At 31.7% G+C, this 19,907-nt stretch overlaps 1 protein-coding gene across 1 annotated transcript; it reads right to left on the bottom strand.

The window, feature by feature from the left end:
• Positions 1 to 19: 19 nt before the first annotated feature.
• On the bottom strand, positions 20 to 16,338 carry LOC124948270 (apolipophorins). Its single transcript, XM_047491640.1, has 26 exons — positions 16,144 to 16,338; positions 12,954 to 12,980; positions 12,687 to 12,871; positions 12,385 to 12,567; positions 7,359 to 11,936; positions 6,756 to 7,247; positions 6,492 to 6,675; positions 6,191 to 6,407; positions 5,775 to 6,067; positions 5,411 to 5,605; positions 5,069 to 5,295; positions 4,487 to 4,985; positions 4,225 to 4,409; positions 3,910 to 4,130; positions 3,262 to 3,835; positions 2,934 to 3,178; positions 2,589 to 2,832; positions 2,261 to 2,497; positions 2,044 to 2,177; positions 1,777 to 1,937; positions 1,473 to 1,656; positions 1,250 to 1,388; positions 968 to 1,156; positions 634 to 879; positions 356 to 562; positions 20 to 235 (listed from the first exon to the last, which is right to left on the bottom strand). Exons 1-26 carry the CDS (start codon positions 16,220 to 16,222, stop codon positions 206 to 208), a joined length of 10,155 nt encoding a protein of 3,384 aa, XP_047347596.1. The 5' UTR covers positions 16,223 to 16,338; the 3' UTR covers positions 20 to 205.
• Between the last annotated feature and the right edge of the window lie 3,569 nt (positions 16,339 to 19,907).

A 19,907-nucleotide genomic window follows, 5' to 3' on the forward strand; every position in this document is an offset into this window, starting at 1 on the left:
ACAATTAATAACACATCTGTTTAACAATTATAATATCGAATTTATTATGTTATTTATGTTTTCATGGTGCTTCGACATTTTATATAAAATAAGAGTGAATCTTAAATGACAATTTTACATATTACTAAATACATTAGTAATAGCTTAATAAGCAAATACATTTTGATTATTTAATAATAATAGTCTCCACTATTACGAGACGACTCTAGCCCTTAACTCCACCCTTAGTGTGCCTCTGTAACAAGATAAGTGGAGATAAAATATTACTCATATTTTTAATCGATGTATTTTTGTTTATAAATTTTAGTATAAATTCGTCAATAATAATTTTTTCATTTCGTAGGATTTTACATACCGTCAGAGGTTCTTTCTCTCTCTTGTTTACAATTTTGCAATACGGTTTAGCAAATAATCCGTGGCTTTGTTTACATACGCATTCCTCTTCAATTTCGGTATTAACAAGTCCACTAATAATTTTTCGGGCGGCTACTTGAACGAATTGTTTCTTTTGATTAGGTTTCGCTTCCAAGAAATTGTTCGAACTAAATGCTGCTCCACCAGACTATAAGGAATAATTATTAATCAAGTGGATCGTCAAATAAAGTAAAAAAAGACTGTAAAATGTATACTTACAGATATAGCAAAGTCAGCACAGACGTCACTGGTTGATAGAACCATGTTATTTCTAAGTTCGTTACTTCCTTCTAACGGTTTCTTTTTGCTGTCAGAGAATGTATAAACATTGTCATAATCATAAGCAACAATATTCTTCTGTGGTTTTCCATAAACCAGAGTGTCATTTGAGAACCATACATGGTAGTATGACAATCCAAGATTACGATATATCGCTTGTCCAAGAAGTAAGCGCAATTGCTGTAACTATTTAAGATTTATTTTATTAAATATTGGTAGAATTGAGTGGAATGTTTTTAAAGCGGCCGAATGGATTCTAAAAAAATAAACTTACTGAAATAGGTAAAGGACTCTTTTCGCATGGACTAACGATAACACCGACAACAGCTTTAGCTGCTCCTGTTCTGAATGGATAATTTATTGCTTGTTCGTAAGCATCGGTTAATTTGAAAGTACCAAATTCAACGTCATATCTTTGCTTAAGATATTTCAATTTTGTTTCTATGTCTCCTTTAATAGCATCCTAAAAATTATAATATGAGAAAAACGTGAGTGACTGTAATAATATGGACTACTTATAGATATGTTTTATGTTAGATGAATTTAATTATATTACTCGTAGGTTTAGAATTGGATTTTTTCCTTCGAATTTAATATTCTTTACGTCACCCACGATGTTTGTGCTGCCGTCGGTTGTGTAATGTTGTGGCCAGTTCATGTGTTCGCCAAAGCCAACGAGACCGATATGAGTGTCACTATAAATGCATTTCAATTATTACTACTGATTTTTTTTTTAAATTTGCTACAATTAAAAATATTATTTATAATATAATACGCACGTTATGCCTTGTTGTTTTAGCTCTTCTCTCAATTCTGTCATAAGTGGTGCGATCATATCTTTGAAAATTTTCTCATTTTGCATATCCTCTTCTACTATAAAGATAATATCGGCTTCTTTCTTCGGTATTTTAACCTTGAAGGAATCGCCAACAGCAATTGAATTTGTCCCATCTTTGCAGTTTACTAAAAGAATAATGTTTTGATTTATTTTCAATCGATTTTGTTTGTCATTGATAAACAAAAAATAAATATTTTCATTGAATTAATTTATGGTAGAGAAGTACAATAAAGAATAAGAAATACCGCAAACAGGAGGAATGCTTATGCCAAAGACATCGCGTTCATAACAAGCAGCATAGTACGCAAATGCAATCGAACAAGTTATTTTCTCAGAAGCGCCAACACTAATGGCCTGATCACAAGCGTCCTGGTAGTGATTCGCATTAACGTATTTAAAGCAGGAACTGAAACATTAATATACATATGTAATAAAAATGTAAAACATCTTCTTTCCCTGTTTGATTCTAACAATTAAGATAAATATCTTAAGGTAAATGACCAATAAGGTACCTTAATGGTGAAGAAGAACTAGCGAAGTATTCGGAACAAATTGGAGCGTGTGCGCTAGTTTTAACAACAGCAGCTGCTGGACAATCTCCTTTCAACTTATAAGCATTTCCGAATTCAGTTGGATCTTCAATAATCTGAAAATATTATGGAACTTACACTATTATTCCATAAATAAATATAAACTTCAGCAATAGAATTTATAATATAACAATAGTACCTTTCCAGATGGCAAAGTATAATCATCATATGGTTCGTTGTTGCCATCACCAAGAAGCCCACGTAATTTGCTAAAGTAAAAGCCAGAGACTCGAACTATACACATCATAGGTGCTTTTCTACTACAAATTACGTGTACACCATAAGCAGATTTTACATTTATTGTTGGTATAGTTAGGAAGGCCTGTAGATTCTTTGTACTGGCAGGATAATCCGCTGGTTTGTTATTTACTAAGATCTGTAAATATATTTATTTCGTAAGTGTTTTTTGTAAATAAGCGATCAGTAGCTATGTCTTTCAAGGTCAAATATTTCAATTATATACTTACGTTTCCATTGTTCTTTAGTGTGATACTTTCTTTGGGTTCGGTAATAGTTACACTGACTAGAACTCCATTTTGTAAGTTCGCGATAATAGAGAAATTTCCATCTTGCATGTCCTGTACTAAAATATAGTTGCATGTTCCAGGCAATGTGAAATGATTTCCATCGAATGTAAAAATGTGTCCTCCATCAATGATAGTTCCTGTCTTGCTGAATGGTGGCACGATGTTGGTTAGATGCAGAATAGGCCTAAATGAAGATTATCATAAAATAATACAATATTGGAAGAGAAAGGTACACATACATATCGTTGGATAATAGAAAATTACAAAATTCAATTTTGGGCATACCCGTATGTGTAGTAAATATCAAGAGGTGTTGGTAATTCGGCGTTGCGTAAAAGATTCAAGACTGAAACTCTCAACGTAGAAATACCAGGTAATTTAGTTAAAATACTAAAGTCGGTTGGTGTTTTCATGTTGAAAACATTTTGAAAATTATTCAAGAGCGAATGGGTCTCCAACAGATCGATTAAGGATTTAAGTGCATTAACGCCTTTTGTGTAAATTGTATTAAGTTGAGCAGTATTGTCAGGCTGTAAATGTAAAACAAAATAATTTTCATCGTAAAGTAAATTGCTTAAGATTTCGTAAGAAATCGTACTTTAATGATACGTACCTTTTGTCGTTTGATAATCGTCATTATGTAATCGCATACTGAACCGAAGAAATCTTGTAATTCTTTCGTTGGTAACATCGTCTTTATTATTTTGCAAAGTTCTTCAACAGGGCTTGTAAGTGCCTCCGGTATTTCGAAGTTTACAATATTATTATATTTTTCTTTTACAATTTCATAAATGGGTAAAGCCTTTGCTTGGTTAATGAGCAAAGTTATAAATTCATTAACATCCTTCTTGATTTGATCAACTGCTTTGTATATTATTTTGCCAATGTCTTTAACAAGTTCCATCCCGATAACAGCCAATTCTTTTATTTCTTTTTGGTGATTATTAATAATATTTAAGGCAGCTTTTAAATAAGTTATAGCTAAGTTAGCAGTTGCATCTAACACATTCATGCATGCTTCGAAGATTTTATTATAAGATTCTTGTATTTGAGGGTATATTGCTTTTACTGCTTCAGTAAGTTTGGAAATAATTGCGATGTATTGCTTCGAGAGCTCATTTAATTGTTCCGAAACTTGTTTAATAATATTATTAATCGTAGTAATAATTGATCCAAAGTGTTTATTCCTGTCATAATTGCATACATTATATAATGATATTATTTAAAGAAATGCTTATATATTAGCTATAGAATTACTTACAAAGTCACTTGGATCTCTTGGATAATTTGGTCAGCATGAAGTTCGTTTTTAAATTTAGTTAATTCATTAGAATAATAGTCCAAAAGTATTTGTATATTTGGTTGAGCTTTCTTAGCATGTTCTAATAGATCCTTGAGTTCAGTTACAGTTTCCTTAGCTATATCGGTAGCAGCTTCTTTCATTTGTTTTGCTATATTAAGGATACGATTTCGGTTGTAATCCTACGTGAAAATAAAAATAAAGTTGCAATTATTATATATATAACATATAGCAAAAAGTATACAAATATATTTGCATATAAATATTGTATATTACCATTACGTGTTCTAGATTATCCTTGTTAAATTCAAAATCAGGTTTCAAAAATTTATTTTCATCAAGATGTACTAAGATGTGGAACAAGTTATTCTTTTTGTTGTTTTGGTAAAAATCAGAATGAACTTCAGCTAGTTGACCGAATACAATATGGCCATTAGCAGTTAATTTGTTATTAGGGTTGCCTATACAAATATGATCATTTGTTATATATTTTTTAAAGCAGATTATTAAAAATATATATCGTTAAATCCTAACTTACTCTTTTCATATTGAACAAATTTGAAATTATTTAAATCTTTTGCTTCAAAATTAGTAACACAAGGATTTCCCTCGAGAATATTAGTTTCTATTTCTATTTCTAATTTCTGTAAGTTTTTAGTAAATTCCATTTTTGCATCTGATCTAATGATCTCTTTGTTAGGAGAAGTTATCAAGAGATGAACTTCATTGAGATTAGCAGAGAATAATTCTACTATGCTCTTTGGTTTCTGATTTACATCCGTGTATGAAAAAATAGAACCAGCACCAATTTCATTGCTTGATATTGTCAAATGTGTTTTATGTTCGACGTTGAGTTGTTGACCTTTACTAAGTACTTGCAAATATCCAGTTAGATTATAACCCTTTGGTATTGGTAGATTTAACACTTTAGCTACAATATTGATTTTTTGCGTTTTTTTTGCGAAAACATCAATATCCACATTAGCATCCAACAGATTTTGGTCGCTACTATGTAGTTTACCTTTCACTACCATGTCCTGAGAAGAATATGGAAAATATTATCTAGGTTTTCGAAAAAGCTTAATTTATTTCTTAATATGCTAATTTGTTATAATTATACCTTTGTCTGTGATGGATATGTAAATTTGGCTTCACCATTAAGAGATAAACTAGTCTTATCAATATTTACGTCGCCGTTAATAGATAAGCATGTTTTTTCTGTAGGTCTATTTTTTCTATCTAAGAAGGAAGAAATTTCTAATTTGTATGATCCAGTTTGCTTAATTTTAGGAAAATCCAATGTTATAACAAGTGCTAATTCACGGCTTGGTAAAGTTAGAATAGCAGCTGTAATTATAAAAGAAAGTTATATTTTCTTATAAACAATAATGTTCACACATGCGATGGATGAATATTTTAAAAATATTATCAGGTATATGTTATAAATAAAACATATTCTTACCAGCTTCTTTAGGGTGAATGTACAGTTGATAAGTGTATTGAGATTTATCTTTAGTGGAGTGCATATATAAACTCGCTGTATGATCTAACTTGTCATTTAGATATTGAGTGCTAATCTGTAATCCAAATTCGGCAGGTATGTTGAACTTCCTCAAGTTGAATTCAACCGTTTGTTGTTGTTTGAAATAAGATTTTTCTGAGAAAAAATAAATTATTAAATTATACAATATTATATATAATAATAAGATTGCTCACGACGATATTAGAAGAACATGGTTTAAATATATTCGATTTCAATAGTTGGATTTAAAGATTTGATTATGTATATTTTAAAATTATGGATCTGATGATTCTAAAATACTCACTATCGGAGTCCAAAGTGGCTTGAAGTTTGAAATGTGCACAATCCTTACTTTGCTCGCAATAACTATTGAATACGTGTACTTCTTTATTCGTAAGTTTGACTTCTCCAACAATCGCGGATGGTCCGAAATTTGCATTTAATATTATAGCTACCCCAACTTCACCATCAGTTTCATGTGTCAATTGTTGACGAGTGTATTTGAAAGAGGAACTTCTTGTATTTTCACCGATTTTTAAGCTACCATTACCCTCTACAATAATTTTGCCTTCTTCCTGGCGCTTTTTGTAATTTGTACTGAGAACATAAAAAAATCTTAGATATGTCAGATTATTTGTAGCATAATTTCATGAATTTTTAGAAATATGTTCTTATATTATTTTTATTATGAATAATAATAGGTAATGCGATCACAAATACCTTCCAGTTATTAAATTTTTGCCATCACTAGTGACAGTGATGATAATCCTTCTTCCAGTCTTAGCAGTCGGCTTATTAGCTATCTCAGCATGAATCTTACGTTCTTTTATTTTATCGCTGTCAAAGTTGATGTTAATTAAAAAGTTATCAACACTTTCTAAGTTGATTCGCGCATCGGCATTAACAAATCCTACCGGTGTATTTACTTTCCATTCACCTAAAAATCAAATAAACATTGAAGTATGTGTATTCGTTATTCGTATATTTCGAATCGAAAACTCAAATTGATAATTCAAATCACCTGTGTAATCATTATCACCAACTTTCTGAAACTTAGATAATAATTCTGTCACACCTTGTGGGCTGGTTAAAGTAAAGTGAATCATCGGTGTTATTTTGTCTTTTCGAATTTCAGTGCTCAATGTATATTTAGCATTATCCAATTGTAAGGTGGCATCAGTTTGTCTATAGTTGTCTGGTTTTCTCTAAAAAGTTAATATAGCAATATTGTCACTATAATGTTGTGATACATCCGTGATATGTTCTTAAAATTTATTTAAAATACCTTGTGGCTAAGATGAAGATCAATATTCTGCAGTTTTTCCATAGTCGTCGTAGCTTTAGCGTTTATGTCAACCGTTGATAGGTCAGAAGCATATGCACTGTCAAAAGATAATGTTCCACCTTTGTCACCATAATACAATTTCATTGAGGCAGAACATTTTCCCATATCATCGGAGATGGCATTATTGAAAGTCGTTTCAATAGTCAAAGGTAAGAATTGAAGAGCAGTTAACTTAATCTTTCCAATACCTTCATTGTTATTATGATCGCATGTATATTTCGCATAGGTATCCAGTTTAATATTTTTATCGTTATTGTATGTAAGATCATCAACACTTGAATACTCCAACATTTTGTTTTCAAGAAGGAGAAGTTTAGAAGTGCAATGATATTTGATATTTTGTAATTTTTCAAACGGCAGTTTTATTTCTACATTATTATTGAAGACGGAAGATTTGTCTACCTTATTACCAAAAACGTAATCTCCATTTGCCTGCAAATTACTATTACGTTAAACAAATTGTTCAAATGTATAATTTAATATATTCTTAATTTCAAAAAATGAAATTATACAATAAAATAATATATGAGCTGACTGACGTACCGTAAGTTCAAAATCATTTCCAAGAGATGATTGGACTTTATATGTGACGTCACTTTTGCCGTAATCACTGGATATTCCAAATACGAGGGGTTTAGATAAAAGCGATCCCGATAGTTTGATGTAGACTTCTCCGGTTTTTTTATCCGTATTTTCAATAGGAAGATTCTTCGCACCTATATCAACTACTACATCACGTCCATCAAAATTGATGAACTTCACTTGTCCTTTGTTATTGAAAATTAACAAATCAACGTTGAAATCTTTAACATCGACGTTGTAGATTATCTTCCGCGAACTACCGTCTTTTGTAACGTGATCTATTATTTCAGATTGCATTTTAATATTGTATTTGTTTTCTTTTTTGTCGGATTCTAGTTTATTGGAAAAAACTATGTATCGTCCATTTGGTAGAAGAGTATCAGCATTGATCGTTAATTCACCGTTCTGTAGTGTACCTTTTAGTTCACCTTTTACGTTTAATTCTAGTTTAGATGAGAATACTTCAAGAATATTTTTTGTATCAATCGATGTCTTTGTTATGTCAGACAAAGATGACAATTTGATGCGTTTATTTGGATCTTTGCCCGCATCACACAACAATTCAACATTAAGTGCATATTGTGATCCAGAAACGGTTAAGTCTCCGTGACCCTCGATCTTGCGATTGTACTTAGGAATATCGATTATAATACGTCCATTTCCTTTGCCATTTTGGTAGCTTAATTGTCCTACAGCATTCAGGTAGTTTTTCAAATTAAAATTCAAGTTTCCATTGAGATTTTGACTACCGTGACTTTTCAGAACGAACTCTAGGTATTTATTCCCATCAACGGTAATGATACCTCGGGTATTAAGATTACCCGAATTTGTTTCGATAGCAGTATCAATTGTAACAACTTTGTTATTTAAATTGAGAATACCATCCAATTGTAAATTAATATTATTTTTACTTAAATCGTGAACGACGATACCATTAACCTCATATTTACCACCTGGCGATAGTTTAAGAGAGTTCTTGAACTCGCTCTTTTTTTTTAGTTCAAGGACAGTACGCTTCGACTTTAATTCAATTTTATTCTCCAGAAGTTCAATCTCTAATTCGACCTCGTAGTCGCCCTTTTTGACCATATTGATTTTCCCGGACAATTCAGAACCAAATTGGAATTTTTCGTATTTTATTTCGACGTCTCCGTCGATCGATGCGTCGGTTAATTTACCTTCTAGTTTCAAATGTGCGTTCATAGCAGGATATGTTATTTTTGTATATCCAGATAAAACGAAATCAGATGGAGTCAATTTGTACACAGCGTGTTGGCTCAAAGTGAAACGATTGATTTCAGAATTTGGATCAGCACCGTGAATAAAAACTAACTTCTGCTCAAATTCGTGTGGTTGCCTTTGGTATTTCCATGTAGCGCTAAATCCAATATTTGGATCCCTGGATGGGACAGCTGTTAATTTAACCAAATAATTTTTTTCACCTAGTCTATTACCATCCAATTTTAAGCTTAAATTCTCATCTCCATAACCAAGTTTTACATCGACGATTGCTTTGTTAAGTGTGGAAACCGCGAATCCGTCAAGACTAATTAACTTTTTGCCAGCAGCCATGACGCCAACATTCTCAAACGTGTACTTTTTACCATCTTCATGATCGTTGATACTCACGACACCATCGACGTTATATAATTGACCATCTTGTCCACCCTTAACTCCAATCTTCGTGCCTGACAATTTTTCGATATGTTCCGGTACTTTATATTCCAATATAGGCTTGTACTTGTTGCCATTCGCGAGAAGTCCAGCACGAAGAGAATATTCGATAAGATCATTGTGAACAGTAATCGAAAATGTTTGTTCCTCAGGTCTGTTTTTCAGGATAATTAAAGCCGAAGCCTTTTTGAGAGGTAAATTGAGGTCTGCCTTGATGTATTTATCCGGTTGAAAACCACCTTCTAAGAGCAAAGAAATTCGTCTGTTCGTTTTGCTGTTAGGTGTATCGAATAAAATTTCCAAGGAACGGGCATCCGGAACCTTTGTGTTATAATAAATTTTAAAATGATAATTCTTTACATCATTGTTTTTAATAGATAAGCCGAATTTAGCGGGACCACTCAATGGATAGAAGGGTTTCTTTTGAATGGATTCAATGTTATTGTATGGAAGTTGAATGTATCCACATACAGTCAGACCAAGGACAGAAGATAGTTGATCGAAACAATCAGAATATTCCTTGCCTTTGTTAAATTTAGGAGAAACGAGATTTTCACCTTTCGGTCCAGATGTAAATAGAACTTCGCTAGATACGCTGATAAGCTTTTGTGTCTTTTTAGGGATACCAAAATTAACGTCCAAGCCATACTCATCGAGTATTTTGATGGATACGTCCGCTGCTGTATCGGTATGAAGAGTTGAGACGAGAATCAAACCAGAATTCTTATCCAATGCCTCAAGCATCATACTACCGGTGACACTGATCGATGCACTTGGTTCAAGAGCAAGTCGAATAGGTGTGCTTTCTTTACTTAGCAAGATGGATGCCATATCAAGTTTTCCTTTAGCTTTCATATGAACCACACTTGTTCCGGTTACACCCAAAGAAAGTGGGATACCCAAACCAGTTGGATAGACCAGTTCGGCATCCAAAAAGTGAAGATGATTTTGGAAATTATAATCAAAATCCTTAACTAGATCAAATCCTTTATGAAGACTATCGAAAATCTTATCGATAAAATTCTTTGGTGTGAATTTCTCAGTATCATCTTGATAACTTAAGTATGCGAGTTCGACGCCAAATAATTTCAAAGATAAGTCTATGCTAAGGTTTTCATCGACTTCGGTATTACGTAGGCGTACGTTCTTCGCGAATCTGTCGAGTTCTCCTTGTTTTACTTCACGCTTCATACGTTTTAATTGTTCGTAACGTTTGTGTATGTAGTTCTGTATTTCGAAGGCAGTATCGACGGCTTCATTGGCTACTTTTATATCGACCGAATGTTTCTTGAATTGTCCTTTCGGTCCGAAGTAGTGCTCTATAACTCTGTCAAGATTTTCTACACGTGTATCGAGCTCGAAGAAATTGAAGGATTGTCCGAATACTTCAGCAGTGAGATTCAAGTTTGTCGAACGAGGTACGAAACTATTTTGACTGTAGATCACATTACTTTCGGCAGAGGAACCAATACCGAAAGCCTCGAGATTATAGGACAGTTCGTTATTGAAGGAGAATTTACGGAAGTCTTCTGGAAATTTAATGCGTGGTTGGATGTGACCCAAGAGATTTTTAGCAGCTGCCTTGTTAGGGTCCGTTGATGCTCTCAGATTGCGGAGATGACTGGTGATGAAAGATCCGACCTGATTAACGGTTTCCTTGTCTAATACTTCCTTTATTTTATCGGCAACGTGTGGACAGGCACAATTGACCAACGACAGATATGCCTTTATTCTAATTTCACTGTCCTCATCACGATCATTCAATACATTAAAAACTGTATTCTTCCATTTCATCGAACAAATAGTAGGCAAAGCTTCGATAACAGCAACACGTACTCTATTACGTACTTGTTTGTCAGCAGCGATGTTTGCTAATTTCTGTAGGGTCGCATCATCCAGGAATCGCGTATTCCCAAGTGCTTTCAAAGCAGAAATCACTTGATTCTCTTGTGTTCTGCTCTTTGTTCTCCCGTTTCCTACTTTTTCACGAATCTTATGGATGGCTCCCTTTATCTCGGGAATATTGTCACAGGGATGATCTTGGCAGTATTTGCCAATGGTTTGTCCAATTCCAAGATAACCAATTCGAGGTAAATCGGGTTGATTTAAAAGAGTTGTTACAGCTACGACAGCTGGGAGGTTTACGTGTTGAATCAACGGGAGACTAGCGTAGAAAACGTAATTCTGTAGATTGGTTAGTTCATGATTCTTTATAAGCTCTACTGCCACTTCGGCTGCTTCGCCACTACCAGCGCGGAAAAGTGCATCCAGCAAGATTTTCTTGTCAGAAACTTTATTATAACCTGCACCAGCACTGACCTTGTGATATACTGAAAGAATGTCCTTCTTATTGCTCACTCGAAGTACTTTAACAAATTCAGCAAATTTTCCGGCTGCCTTTTCGTGAACAACGTCAGTTTTTTCTTTCGATACGGCCTTGAGAGCATTGCTAATTTCATCTACTGATGATTTCACGACTGGATGTGGAACATCGAAAATCAAAGACTTGGGAACGGATACTGGAGCAAGTGGATTATCACCTTTTTCGCCTTTAAAAATTAAAGTTGTTTCAACAACGGTTTTAGCTCCGGCTTCTCCATTGCTAAATGGCTTGTACTTGTAAGTTTCCGTAGATGTTGCCTTATTTAAGATACCCTGTTTAAAGCGCTGTTCAATCTTTTGTTCAGAAGCGAGCAAAGGCGTAGACTTGATACCAGATGATGTGTCGAATACAGACGTGATTAGTCCTTGTCTGAAGTTTTCGCGATAGGAGCATTTCGAAAGATCCTTAAATTTTTCTACGAGCAAGGAGTCACCCTCTTTTTGGAAATTGAATTCCGTTAAACAGTTGCCAAATATATCAGTCTAGGTGGAAAAACATAAAGAATAAATAAAAATTTAGAATTGATAATCTGATATTTGTCTCTAATGGATTGTTAAAAGGAACTTGTTTTATTTTTTCTCATCTGCACGCATACATGCACGCTAATAGGATCCTATCCATGGACCGACTCGATCCCTTTTTTAAGTCGATCAATCAAACGATGTTATTATATTATATGGTCACTTAGTATGTATTATTATCAGAAGTTAATGCAATTCATGATCATCAGGATAAATTAAATAAGCTGATAATTGCATCTTCGTCTACCATGCAATGATGAATAATAGTCAGTAATTTTGATTTATCCTTGAATTAACGACTCTTGTCAATTGAACATTAAGGTTATTGACAGGAGGAGATTTCTTATAAAGTATATGTAAATAAACGAACAAATATGTTATATATTAATTGATAAAGATTCGTGTATACCTCGCTGTGTACAGTAGAGCCGGATTCCAACTGAACAGCTGATTGGAACAAAGAGACAACGGCTCTCTTAATGTTCAGAGATGTTTGTGAATCATTAGGTTCTGCACAAACATCAGTATCAATGTGACCGTGATGATAGCTAAACTGAAGAGCATATTTCTGAATGTCCGGCAGGGACACTACCTGAAAAATGTGATTATAGATACTTTGAATTTTCTGTCAATTTTAAAATGTGACTAAATAAATAAATCAATTTAATTGTTTAAGCAGATTGTATCGTTAAAAATCCGGAGGATACTTACAGCATCATTCAAATGTACATCCTTCAGTTGCAACTGTAGAACACAGTCTGGTTTTGCAGTCAATTCAACAATGGCCTTCAAATTAAGAGTAGCATCGCCTTGAGAATCCGTTACAGATATTGCAGACTTTCCTTCTAAACGATATATATAGGTATGTCCTTCTTGATATGCTTTTGGATATTGTCCTGCAATTATTTTAATATTATAAACTTGAGTAATTTTCTATGCGTGCTAGGTGCATATTCATTAAAAAATTTTACTACTTACCTTTGTGACAACCTAGATTGCATTTTTCTGAAACAAATTAAATTTTAAGCATTATATCGCTGTATAATCATGATATATCTTAAAAAGAATTTGTATGTACATACTTTAATATGTGGAAATATTATGGAATTATAATCTGTACAAACATACTGTTCTACTAGCTTTACGATTGGAATCATGTGGAAATGTTTACGTTGATAGAGGGTCACTGAACTAATTCAAATCGTATAGGAAATGTTAGCGAAGCTGTTGTATTGCGAAGAGTCATAAATTTACTCCCTAATGACTAAGGGGCGTTCTCCCCACTTTCTCGGCTTTATGTTTCATCGTTTTTCTTTTGTTTTGTTCTGCAGCTGGTGATTACATATGCGACATGATAATTTTATTTAATTGTTTATAGAATTGGGAATCATTGGAAAGCCCTGCCGTTTAGAGAACTATATATAAGTACTAAAATAGAAACCCGCTCATTGGTCAGGAAAAATAGCAAAATGAAGCAATTTAAGCATTAAAAATGAAAGAAAAAAAGCCACGCAATGAAAACATTTAATAGCAACATTGATCAATGTCAAAGTTTTAATAATATTTTAATTACACCTCGTTTCTTTTTTATTTAGCAACATGATTTACTCCTTTTTCATGATAACAAAGTAAGGACAACTTTGATAAAAAATAAATACGCGTGATTCGTTGTTTCATCGAAAAATAGCTAACATAGGGTCGATACGGTTCATCGATGCTTGCAGAAAGTTATGTTTTTTAAAAACAAGATAGGGAAGAGATAAAAGAGCGCTAAATACGTACTCTCGTACGTATTCTATAAAAGTTTTTTGTGTTTATGATTGATTAAAACTCGATTAAAGTTATTCTTGTATTCGAGTGAATGTGATTCACATCGTTTTCTTAATTAAGCAGAGATCAACATAAAGAGATCGTTATTTCTTTTCAATTTTTCAGTTGTAAGATTAAAAACCACTTTCTTTCATGATTCAGTGATAATCGCGTTGACTTATACCGCGACCCAAAAGTGATTTAATAGTATCTTCTTTATCCATATCACTCTTCGAACTCTTGTCTTTGTAAACAACGGAATATATTAGAGGCCGCAAATAATCTATTTATTTGCGGCGAATTTTATATAAAGATTATTAATATTTTATGCGCGTTTAGATGCATATTCATACAGCAGTTCACATTGAATCTTTATGAATAAGAATTCTAATACTTTTATTAATGTTACTGTTATAATGTTAAGTGTAATACGTTTATAAATGTTATTCGTAAAAAATTTATTTTAGCAAAATAATATAATATACAATAGAGGTAAATAATAAAATCCATAACATTATGTCGCATTTCCTTAAAGTTCTTATCGTGCGAAAAATTGAATTTTATCGAATGAGAAAAAATTTATAACGACTGCAATGATAAATTAAAAATACTTGATAAAGATGAACTATGATCATCAACTTTTTATTTTATATATGATGTATGGGTTAATTCGCTTCAACAAACTGAATGCAAACGTTACAAAATTTTTATATCTTTTGATATTACTATATTTGTGGAGAGCTTCGTACGCTTGCGTTATCTTTCTCTAGTGAGAGCGAGAAAGTTATCTCTTTATCAAATAATGTAAAAATTTGCTTACACAAGTTATTCACATATTTTTCGTATAAGCATCTTATCATAAAGAAATAAAAAGCTAAATTAGAACATTATGAAATTATTACATTTGAAATTATTACATTATAAAATTATTACGTTAAAGTGGCAATCGCTAACCAGTAAAGCAGATAGTTCTTTTTATTCCCCCAAATTTCACGTATCATAAATCTGTCATTAAAGAACAAGAATTGTAATATATCATATAGATGAAAAACGGTAACGGGGTTACACATCTCTACGAAGTAATAAAAAGATTATTGGGAATTGACGATGGTAGGATGATAGCAGGGACATCAGATCAATTTACTAAACGTCCGGTTTAACCCTGGGGTCGTGTAATCACTTGAACGGTACAGACATCGTACTATGCAGTGATATGTTGTTAGCGTATGTACAATTTACCACTTTTTTAATTACCATAAAAATTACTTCCCGAAAGAATAAGGAACAAATTTCAAGGCCCTTCTTAAAAATTCTCAACATTCAAAATTGTTTGATTTAATAAAGTCTTAATAGTTATATATTTATGAATAATTATTAAGATTTGAGATGATAAGAGGTTATTAATTTTTGGCTTCTTTTTTTACTCTGTAATTTGATATATTATTCAAAATATCAGTATTATATAATTTTATCATTAAGTAAATTAATTTTTCGTTTCGACATCTCAGTACTAAAATAATCTTTAACCTTGATATTACGCGTAACCTTTATGATTCATTAAATTTTGCCACCGACACTGATAATCGTCAACACGAGTTAATATAAAAAAACGATGGATAATGTTGTCGTATCATAACTTAATATCTGATAGTATATAGTCTGCTTAATTTTTTTTTACTATTTTCACATACATGTACGTACGAACATATATATATATATATATATATATATATATATATATATAAATACGAACAATATATATAGAAATCATAGTAAAATTATCAAGAAAGTATTTTTATTGTTAATTATTTCGTCATAATCAAAATGTTGAGTAACATATCTATGTGGGATCGTTTGCGCATTTATTATAGGATAAATATTTATCTTTGACATAGTATAATAGAAAAAGAAAAATACAAAAATTGTACTTATCGTCTATATCATGGTATTTACAGTTAATCACAAAAATATTCGTGTATTTCTTGAAATTGAATAACTTATTGCTGATAAAATTAAGTGTATTCAAATTATGAATTTTACGATATAATAATATAATAGTAATTTTATAAATTTTTTAATGAATATAGCTTGATTTATATAAGATTAACTGGACGTATGGAAAGCAAAGATCATTTTTTAATTCTGATTCGAAAATTTAGTTAAAAATTACAAATATCATAGTTAAATAAAAGAAGAGAAAAGAAAACACAAAAACAAAGAAAAGAAGAAAAGAAAAGGAAGTTACCAAATTCGTTAGAAAACGATCTTAAATGATATTAATATTAAAAAAATCGATATTAACAAAGTGGACCGAGGTGGATCCTTTTAAAAAACGATTTTACGTTAGGGGTAGACTTACTTGTCGAAGCCGAAATAACGGATAAAAGAACAAAACCAAAGATGAGGAAGGCTCTTAGAAGCCAAGGTGGATGCCCCATGATGTTGTTGCCGTTCGACTCGTTCGGCTTCCGGACCTTTCGTATAGTCCAGCACGAAATCGCCGAGAGACACGAAGCGACCACGAGAGCACACCACAAAAGCTTCGGTACTTTTCTTCGTGCGTGCTTTTATGCTCTCGTACCTTCTATCATATACCTCCCCGTCTTTCCGCCCTCTCTTCCCCCTTCTTCTCGGGGGCAGCGAGTTAACACGTCTAACCTTCGTATGTACCCTCTATTCATTTACTCGCTGTCGAATAAGATAACGATGACGAAAAAGAACAAGGAGGAAAAGGAGGAGGGAGGAAGAAAGAGAAAAGAAAAAAAGAATGAGAAGGAGAAAGAGGAGTGAGAGAGAACGTTCCTAAGAAAGCAAAGCGACCATTTTAAACGTTATTTACAGGAACGAAGTCTCGGTCACGGTAATAAGTACTCCATTTCTCGTATCAACTCGAGTAAGATTGCTCGTGATTTTTCTAACGACCAAATGATTTTTGCGGATCGACGACCTTATTGCATTCATGCGCCTTTATCTTGAAATATACGAGTTCTACGAGGAATTAGTTTCTCGCACAAATACCAGAAGTAAAGTCGAAATTATCAAAACGTAATTGTATTTAACAGATTCGTTTATTCGTTTATTTAATATATTTTATAGTCATACCATGGATTTACACGAGAAGATAAATAGTTGCATTTCGTTATTTTACTTTTTCTAACTTTATGATCTTAATGATGTTACTTCCATATAAAAAAGATACTACTGAATTAAAAAGTTAGTTAATATATTTAGTATTTCTGAGTAAAGAACTGCATTCAAACTTTCGTAATCTGAAGTTTTGCAATTAAAAAAAAAACTTTTAATTGAAATTTTGTTCTTTAATCTTTCAATTCGAGATATAGAATACATAGTTATTTTTTCCTCGGCTTTTCTAATTCGTACTTCTGTTAATTTTCCAATTGTTTCTTGTTACAAAAATCTTAATGTATATAAATATTGTTCAAACATATAAAATCGAATTCCGTGTAAAAAAATGTTGATTTCTTTTAAAAGACTAGATAATATAAATTAATACTCCTCAATTTAATTGATAGTGTTTATAATTAGAAGGTTGTTAGTTTTTCCTCCGGTAAACATGACAAAAGTAAAAATTGACATTTGAATAGGAACAAAGTTCAAAAGCAGACTACTGTACATAATAAGAAAATTTTCTAAATTTATTCTACGTTAAAGTAGCTGCATGTTGATATCGTTGTTCAAACGCAAGCTATCTTGCTTTGCGGAACAGCGGATGGAGTTTGACCGGTCACCTCCCTCTTCTATATAGATCTGAGGAAAAGTAAATATCTATCTTTCCATTCCGTTATTCTTCAATAAATATACATGTCTTTCGTACATTTAACTATTGGTATCTTAATCGTATTCTTTATACAATTTCAAATTGAATCTAATGGCATGACAGAATAATTTATATTGTTTCCATTTATAATTGCCACTTACAGAAAATAATTTATACATTTTTTATAAATTTCTTAATATAGCTTAAAAAAGAATAAATAATAATCACACGATACTTTTAATACGATCGAAAGATACATATTCGAGAAGTTTCGATCGAATTGCTATAACATATATATAATAATGAAAAAAAATTGTTCTAAAAAATTGAATGTCATTCATTAAATCGGAAATGCTAATTAAAGACAAACATTTTATCACATGAAAGATATTTTTTTTATAAAATATATATTTAATATTTAAGAAAATATTAAAATAGAAGAAGAAACGATCGAAGCGACTCTCTTGCCGTATTCTGTAGGTAATAAGTATCATTAATTCCTAGGTCGGTAACTATGACGATAAAAATTTCGAAAAATTGTAACATGAAAATTGACGAATTACATACGATAAAATGTGTTTTGAGTTTATATTTACGAATATTCCAACATTTTTTTAATTATTAATATTATTCATAAATAAGTACATTTTTTAATGAGTATTAGTAATATAGACAAACAAAATTATCAACACTCGTGTTTCGAGTACTTTTTCTTTCCATTATAATTTATATTATAATGGAAATATATTAATGTAATTAATGAAGTTATACTTACCATTATCAAGTTTGATTTATTAAATGGAGCATATTTAATTTTGTTTGGAGCATTATAGGTTTATTTTCTTAATATGTTCATATAAGTGAAATAAATTTTTCCGAATGTTGAATGATTAATCTTATATTTTTTCGTCTGTAGGCACGACTAGACATAACTACGTGATTCATATGATATAAACATTATATATATGTTATAGGATAAAGCTTTTTTATATTCATTGATCAACTAGATATTACTCAATATATTCGGAATATGTAAATATTATTTACTCATTATACGAGCGTACGTATCACAATTTTACTTTTATATTATGTAACTATATGATTTTAAAAATTAGATTCTATTTTAAATAATGTTGAAATATTACTACAATAATATATAAGAAAAATATGTATAAAAGTAAAGTTATATATTGATACTGATTAAAAAACTCAGAAAAAAGTGATAAGAATTACATTGTCAAAGTTAGCAATCAATTATATGCATTTAATGTTTTTATAATTATGGATTTTTTTTCTACATCAAAATAGTATATATAAAATAAATAAATAACAAAATTTCAGACACTTATCACATTATGTCGCTTCCAATGTTATCATCAATAGAAACAGATACTAGCGCCACAGTGTCATCGGTTAGAAGTAAGATTAAGACATGGAATATGAAACGTGTATACACATAGTAAAAATTATAAAAATATTTTTTACATTGTTTTAATCTAAACAATATATTTTATGAATAATTGAAAGGTGAAATAATTAAATCGTGCTTCATTTTTTTTCGATAACTGTAAATTATTATTCACAGAATAATTATATAAAAGTGCGCATTCCTCGATTGCATTGAAGCATGAAAAAATACAGGAGTAATGCGGAAATATAGGACCGACGAAAGTATTTTAATCCGAGATCCAAGGTTTTCTCTGCACGATTCGAGGTTTTCAATTTTATCATGTTAAATATGTAGTGCGATCCAGTAGATTGATTTTATATAGTTATACAAACTGTACGACGGTTGTACCATAAAATCGGTAAAATTTGTAGTAGGAGGTAGTAGCGAAGCAGATGGTAAGGTCAACGTTAGGACATCTTCTTCGACGAGGGAGCGCTACGATCTCTTGGCATCAGCCGAGTTGGGTCATGGCTGCGAAGATTCTACTCTATTGTCTCTTTTCTTTTACAACATGAGCAACAAAAACGCGAATGTCTACGTATGTACGCAGAAAGTATGTGTAAAAGTACATAGACATTAACAAGGTAAAACATTAAGCGTGTGAAATGAACTGCGTTCATCGATCAAATATGATTTTTTTTTTCCAAACCATCAACGCCGATGCACCTGTCCTCAACGAAGGATCAAAATTTCGCCAAGTCATAAATCGAACAGCTGAATTTTCGTAGAATCATCGATCATACTTTGAAACATGCGGAAGAGCTTCAACTCACGGATCAAGTACACCTGTCGTATGTTCTTTTAAAATATAGCCACAAAATAATAGGACCTTTTTTGTCAAAGGCATCAGGCATCTATCAATGAAAAAAATATTAAAGAAAAGAAAAACAAGAAG

This window comes from Vespa velutina, chromosome 4, assembly GCF_912470025.1.
Source record: "Vespa velutina chromosome 4, iVesVel2.1, whole genome shotgun sequence".
Lineage (NCBI taxonomy): Eukaryota > Metazoa > Arthropoda > Insecta > Hymenoptera > Vespidae > Vespa > Vespa velutina.